The sequence below is a fragment of the Pseudorca crassidens genome, chromosome 15 (assembly GCF_039906515.1).
Source record: "Pseudorca crassidens isolate mPseCra1 chromosome 15, mPseCra1.hap1, whole genome shotgun sequence".
In the NCBI taxonomy this organism is placed as follows: Eukaryota; Metazoa; Chordata; class Mammalia; order Artiodactyla; family Delphinidae; genus Pseudorca; species Pseudorca crassidens.
In genome coordinates, this window is record NC_090310.1 from 60,865,430 (window position 1) to 60,871,429 (window position 6,000).

Sequence of the window (6,000 nt, forward strand, 5' to 3'; positions counted from 1 at the left end):
AAAAGATTGTGCCTGCACACCAGCTTCACCACTCACGGGGGTGCATGGGGAATTCACTGAACCGAAAGTGTCCTCCTCAACGGGGAGGAATGAATGAGATGACAGACACGGGGGCTCAGTCAAGGCCTGAAGCACAGTAGGGGCTCCATCAATGGTGCCTGGGCTCCTGTCAGGCATGCTTTGGAGGGGAACCTACTGTGTGCTCTGAGACTAGCTCTGAGCTATGGCATGGGGCCCTGGGGCCATGGGTGGAGTCTTCTAACCCCCCTCATCACCTGAGGAAACAGGGCAGTGTGCAGGAAGGGGAACTAGGAGAGGGGAGGGAGGACAGCCGTACCTGAGAGCAGCGATGGAGGCTGCAGACTACAGGGACCAGGGTGGGGAGAGAGTGGCAGCCATGCCCGGGTGGTGTCTCGGGGAAACTGCCCATTCCCAGTTGGGAGTTCTTCACTGTGCCCCCATTTGACAGCATCTTGATATTTGGATTATAAGGAGCTAGGTATGAAAGGGACAGCTTTTAATAGACTCTTTGTGAAGCATTAATTCATCTGCCTAGGATTTATTGAGGGCCTACTATATGCTGGTCTGGTTTGTGGGTGCTGGTTACAGTGGGACTATGCCAGTTAGGGTCTGTGCTCACAGGGAGCTAATATTCTAGTGGGGAGACGATAATAAACAACAACAATGACAAGCATCCAACGGTAGGACAGTCTGAGATGGTGAGTGTTCCGATGCAAAGAAAGCACGGGGATGCGAGAGAGACCCAGTAAGCTGTGCTAAACGCAGGGGTCAGCAAATACCTCCCTGGTGATGGGACACTGAATTCATTCAGTTACAAGAAGGAGTGAGCCATGTGGAAATCTGAGGCCACAGTACCACAGATGGAGAAACAGGAAGTGCAAAGGTCCTGAGGTAGGGGAAAGCCTGGCATGTTTGAGGAACACAGAGAAAGTATTTCAGAGATGAAAACAAGACACAGCTCCTGCCTTCATGAAACCAAAGTCTGAAGACTTACATAGGTAACTACCAAGTAGTGGACTATTTTAATGGAGGAGGCACTAGTTTCTGGGATAATACCAAGGGGGAACATCATTTCCAGCCTAGGAGATCAGGGAAAGCTGCCTGGAGGAGGTAATATCTACTCTAGGACCTAAACAAGAGGTAACAGAAGAGGAGAGCAGGGTTTTCCAGGAAGAGGGACTAGCATGCAAAGGGCCAGAGGTGGGACAGGCGCTGATCCATTCATTAGGGGAATTATAGGTAGCTGGATGTGGTCGGAACCCAGAGCTGAAGACTTGGGTGTAGGGATGGAATTGAGGGTGTCCCTGACATTTAGGAGAAGGGCCAGACCTGACCCAGCCCAATGGGTCTGATCCCAGCATTGATATGCTGAGAAAGGCATTTCAAGGTGGGCAGGAGGGACCAGAGAAGGAGCTGGAGGCAGGGGGCCAGCATGGAGACAGGTGAAGGTGGAGCTATGGCTGGAGTAAGGAGAAGTGCTGGGGTGGGAAAGGTCCACAGCAGAAAGGACTGAGCTGGGGACAGCTTGGGGAGCAGGGGAAAAGGGAAGGGGACGGAAACCTCAGAGAACGCAGAAAAGCAGATAGCCTCGTGTCTACTGGCAGGTGCATGGGCAGAGTGGGTTGATGCCTGACAGATCTTTGTCTACTTCCTAGCTGTGGTAGCGATCACTTCCCCTCCCTGAGCCTCAACTTTCCCATCTGTTTAATAGCACAGCCCGCATTAAGAGTTGTTGTGCAGATTGAATGTGAACACATAGGAAAGCTCCTAGCACGTTGCAGGGACTCAGCACGTGTTAGGCCCCTTCTTTGGCCGTTGGCCTTGGGTACCCACTGCTCCTCCCTGGACCTCTGTTGTCTTGACTGTCCCACTGTAACAAGAACGACTGCCTTGCAGTGCAGCGCTGCCAGCAGGAGCTGGCTTTGCAGGCTCAGGACACACCCCACAGAGTAGGCAATCACAGATTTCATTTCCTCTTTCTCCCTCTCCGGCAGGAAGAGCCAAGACAGAATGGCGTGGCAGGGGCTGGTGCTGGCTGCCTGCCTCCTTGCGCTCCCCTCCGCCACAGCAGACTGCCTGTCCCGGTGCTCCTTGTGTGTTGTGAAGACCCAGGATGGGCCCAAACCCATCAACTCCCTGGTGAGTTTCAGGGACTCCTGTGAGTTTCCACAGATGGAAGGGACCATCTGTGTGTGGAGTCCAGAGAGGGAAGGTAGCAGGCCTGGGCAGCTGTGAGCCTGTCCTATAGACTCATCCCATCTGTGCAAGGCATGTCCTGCCATGGTCAGCCTGGGTGCCAGGGACTTTGTTTTCCAGCCTCCTGTCCCCACCCCAGATCTTACCACCATGGGTTCACTCAGGTTTGGGACTCAGGTTTCCAGGGAGCCTGTTGCCTGGTAACAAGGAGTGTCATTTATGAGGTGGTGCTGACTTTGGGAGTCAGCAGCCCTAGATGAACTTTTCAGAGCTTCTCACCACCAGGCCGATAGGCACCTCCAGATCTAGTCACTCGCAGGGAAGGAGCTCTTTTCACCACCCCTAGATGCCAGGATCTGGTTGTCAGGATCCGAGCCTGACTCCTCTCCTGGGGCTTTAGCATCTCTTGGCTGGCCTTGCTGGCTTTACTGTGAGTCAAACTTCTCCCTGTGCCTCTCCCATGACAACAGACAAGCTAGAGTAGAGGTACATGGGTGTGGTGGACAGAATGTGAGCTTTAGTTCTGCCAATTCTAGTTCCATGACCCTGGAACCCCCTCTCTGAGCCTTAGTTTCCTCATCTGCAAAATGGGGGTGATTCCATGAACTGAGGATGCAAAGTATTGAATATACAATTCTAGCCACTCTTTACTAGGATGCATACAGTGCACCAGGTGCTGCCCATATATGATCTCAAAAGAGCCCAGTGGTTAAACATGGTGATTCGTGGCATTAGAACCTGGGTCCAAGTTCCAGTACTGTCTAGTATTGTCCTTGTGGTCATTGTTATCATCATCACCATCATCACGTTTAACTCCTCCCTACTGCTATGAAGTAGATACTATCATCCCTCCAGGTTTGATGAACCCTTAAACATCCCCTCATATGTGTTCTTTCCACCATTCTGCATTGCTTCTGATCCCCTCTATAAGGTGATTGCAGCATCCTTCACACCTAGGAAAGGTTGGGAGAACCAACTATTCCCTCTGGAGTCAGAAGTGGAAGATTATGGGTGAGCACGGCAGAGTGCTATGGGAAGATCTTATCTCCAGTTTTGGCAATGTCACCTGTAGCCAGGTGCCCTTGGGAAAGCTGTTGCACGTCTCCACGTCTGTTTCTTCTTCCTCCACATGAGCGCAAAGTCACCTACCTCTGTGTACCACTGGGAGCATTAAAGTGGGCAGCCCGGGGCTTAGTTGTGGTTTTTTAATTTTCTCAGACCTGGACAGGGGACTCTCTGGGGCAGGGGCTTGTAGTTTGACAGTTTGATGGTGGTGGTATTACCACTGTGGTCTTTTGGGGTCTTTTTCAGATTTGCTCCCTGGAATGCCAGGCCGCCCTGCAGCCCGCTGAGGAGTGGGAGAGGTGCCAGGGCCTTCTGTCTTCCCTCACTCCCTTCACCCTCGGGCTTAATGGCAAGGGAGACTCGGAGAGCAAGGCAGCTTTGGAAGAGCCCTACAGTGAGCTGGCGAAGCATGCGGGGCCCTCCTGGAAGGAACTGGAGAAAAACAGGCTCCTTCTCAGAACCCCAGCGGAGGAGAATGATCTAAGCAGCAGCCTGGCGGAGAAGCTCAGGGGTCTCTCTGGCAGGTTGGGGGAGGAAGCAGAGTCTGAGCTGACTGGGGGGGCCCAGCCGAACGATGGTGCCATGGAGGCTGGAACACTGGATTCCGATGAGGAGGACCCCAAGGAGCAGGTCAAACGTTACGGGGGCTTTTTGCGCAAATACCCCAAAAGGAGCTCAGAGGCGGCTGGAGATGGGGATAAGGTGGGCCATGAGGACCTGTACAAGCGCTATGGGGGATTCTTACGACGCGTCCGTCCCAAGCTCAAGTGGGACAACCAGAAGCGCTATGGCGGTTTTCTCCGGCGCCAGTTCAAGGTGGTTACTCGGTCTCAGGAAGACCCCAATGCCTATTACGAAGAGCTTTTTGATGTGTAAACACCTCTCCATCGTGGAGTTGAGTCAGGAGCTTCCCGTAATGCCCTTCCAGATTGGAGTGAACGCATTCATCTGCCCCTATAGCCCCCATCCCTACGCTCAGTTCAGCATTGTCTATAAGACATCCAAACCTAGCCTGCCTCTCTTCTGCCTGGGTGCAGTGTTTGTCTGGGTCAGTGAGGCGGGAGGATGGAGGTTCCCCTCTCCAATAGGCTTAGCGCTTGGCTCCAGCCCTACAACTCTAAAACTACCACCACCACCAGCTTTTGGTATCAATCCCATTCACGTGACTCTCCAACTCCAGGAATCCAGACTGACCTCTTGATCTCTCTGGATCTATGATCAGGCATTCTGACCAATGCCCCTCTCAGAAGAAAAACGAGCATTCCCCCTCTCATGCAGATATATTCATTTATATAGTATATGCATGTATCATAAAACATACAAAAGGTAGAAATTTAAAACAAGATAGATAAATAAAAATCCTAACATTTTATTCTCAGACCTCAAAAGATCTCCCTACAATGGAGACCATGCTTTAGGTAAAAAGCTTAAACATTGCCTTTTATTGGAGCAGGTATTCCTACACTAGAGAGTTCGGGCTCCCAGTGGGTTAAGTGTTCAGTTATTGTACTCTGAGTTCACATTGTTTAGAAACACACCTTTTGAGAACCCAGTTCCTGAGCTCCAGTCCATGTTGGTACGCTGGACAGCGTCCAACTTCTCACAGGAGAGGAAGGGAGTGAAAATCCCTTTCGGAAAATGTTAATGAGAGCAGCTCGCCTTCTGAATGCTGAATTGATCAAGGAGGGGAGCGAGGCAAACCAATTTGTTCTGTGCAACATACTCAAAATGTGGACCAGTTCCCTCATCCCTCATTAAACAAATTAAACTGATCGGTATCACACTCCAACCCCAGGATGAACCGACGCTGAGTCAAGTTGATGAGGTTAAGCACATTCGTGTTCTTGAGGAGCTGAATCAGCCTCCAAGAGTCCAAGCCATCTGGACAAACATATGCATTGGGCCTTGGGTCAGGGAATCCAGAAGCAACAGCTAGAAAGAGGAAGAGGCCCTCTTTAGCTCCCCTGGTGATTCTTTCCTCTTAATGCCTCGGAATAAAACTAGAAAGAGGAATGAAATGATTAAATGCTTGAGGACAAATGAGTTCCCTTGATTCAAATGACCCAGAAGCAGAGGCAGGGACCTTAATCTAAGTCCTCTTCTCTGTCTCTCTGCCTTTCTCTGTCTCTGTCTGTCTCTCAAATCTCTCAATCTCTCTCTCCCTCGCTCCCTCCCTCCCTTTCTCTCTTTCTCTCCCTCTTGTCCCCAGGCACTGTGGTTTGGTTTGTGGATCCAGGAAGCTGGTCTGGATGGGGAGGAAATGAACATGAGTTTGGTTATTTTGTATAAGATGCTACTGAGCACACCTCTTCATGCACAACCCTCACCTCTCATGATGTTCTGAAATGTATAGATTGTTTTCGAGTTACTTTGTGTGCTTTTCAACAACCCACTTTTGCAATTTACTTGGAATTTCCTTAGTCCTTAGCAAGCCTGTGGTATTTCCAACTCCTCCAGTACAATAAATAAAAGAAAGACGCTGATGTGTGTGTGTGTGTGTGTGTGTGTGTGTGCGCGTGCGCGTGCACGTGCACCTTAGTGCCCAAGAGTGATAAGACCTTTTGCAGAAAAGAGAGCTGGGGAATGAAAAAATATACATATACACATACACACACATTCAAGTCAGAAAACTAAATGAGGATAAAAGAAAGAGCACAAACTTAGGGTGCCATAGCCCTAAAGTTTGTTGAAAAGTTGAAAATCTGTTTGACCTTGAGT

At 50.5% G+C, this 6,000-nt stretch overlaps 1 protein-coding gene across 6 annotated transcripts in view; it reads left to right on the forward strand.

Moving 5' to 3' along the window:
* Window positions 1-5,765, forward strand: part of PDYN (prodynorphin) — a 99,639-nt gene extending 93,874 nt beyond the window's left edge. For 4 of the 6 annotated variants that reach the window (XM_067707683.1, XM_067707684.1, XM_067707682.1 and 1 more), the window contains 2 exons: window positions 2,020-2,160; window positions 3,529-5,765. In XM_067707683.1, coding sequence (XP_067563784.1) covers window positions 2,032-2,160; window positions 3,529-4,158 — 759 coding nt within the window. In that variant the 5' untranslated portion in view covers window positions 2,020-2,031 and the 3' untranslated portion in view covers window positions 4,159-5,765. Of the gene's footprint in view, window positions 1-2,015; window positions 2,161-3,528 lie in introns of all 6 variants that reach the window. The other 2 variants (XM_067707680.1, XM_067707685.1) reach the window with 1 other exon arrangement.
* The last annotated feature ends 235 nt before the right edge of the window (window positions 5,766-6,000 follow it).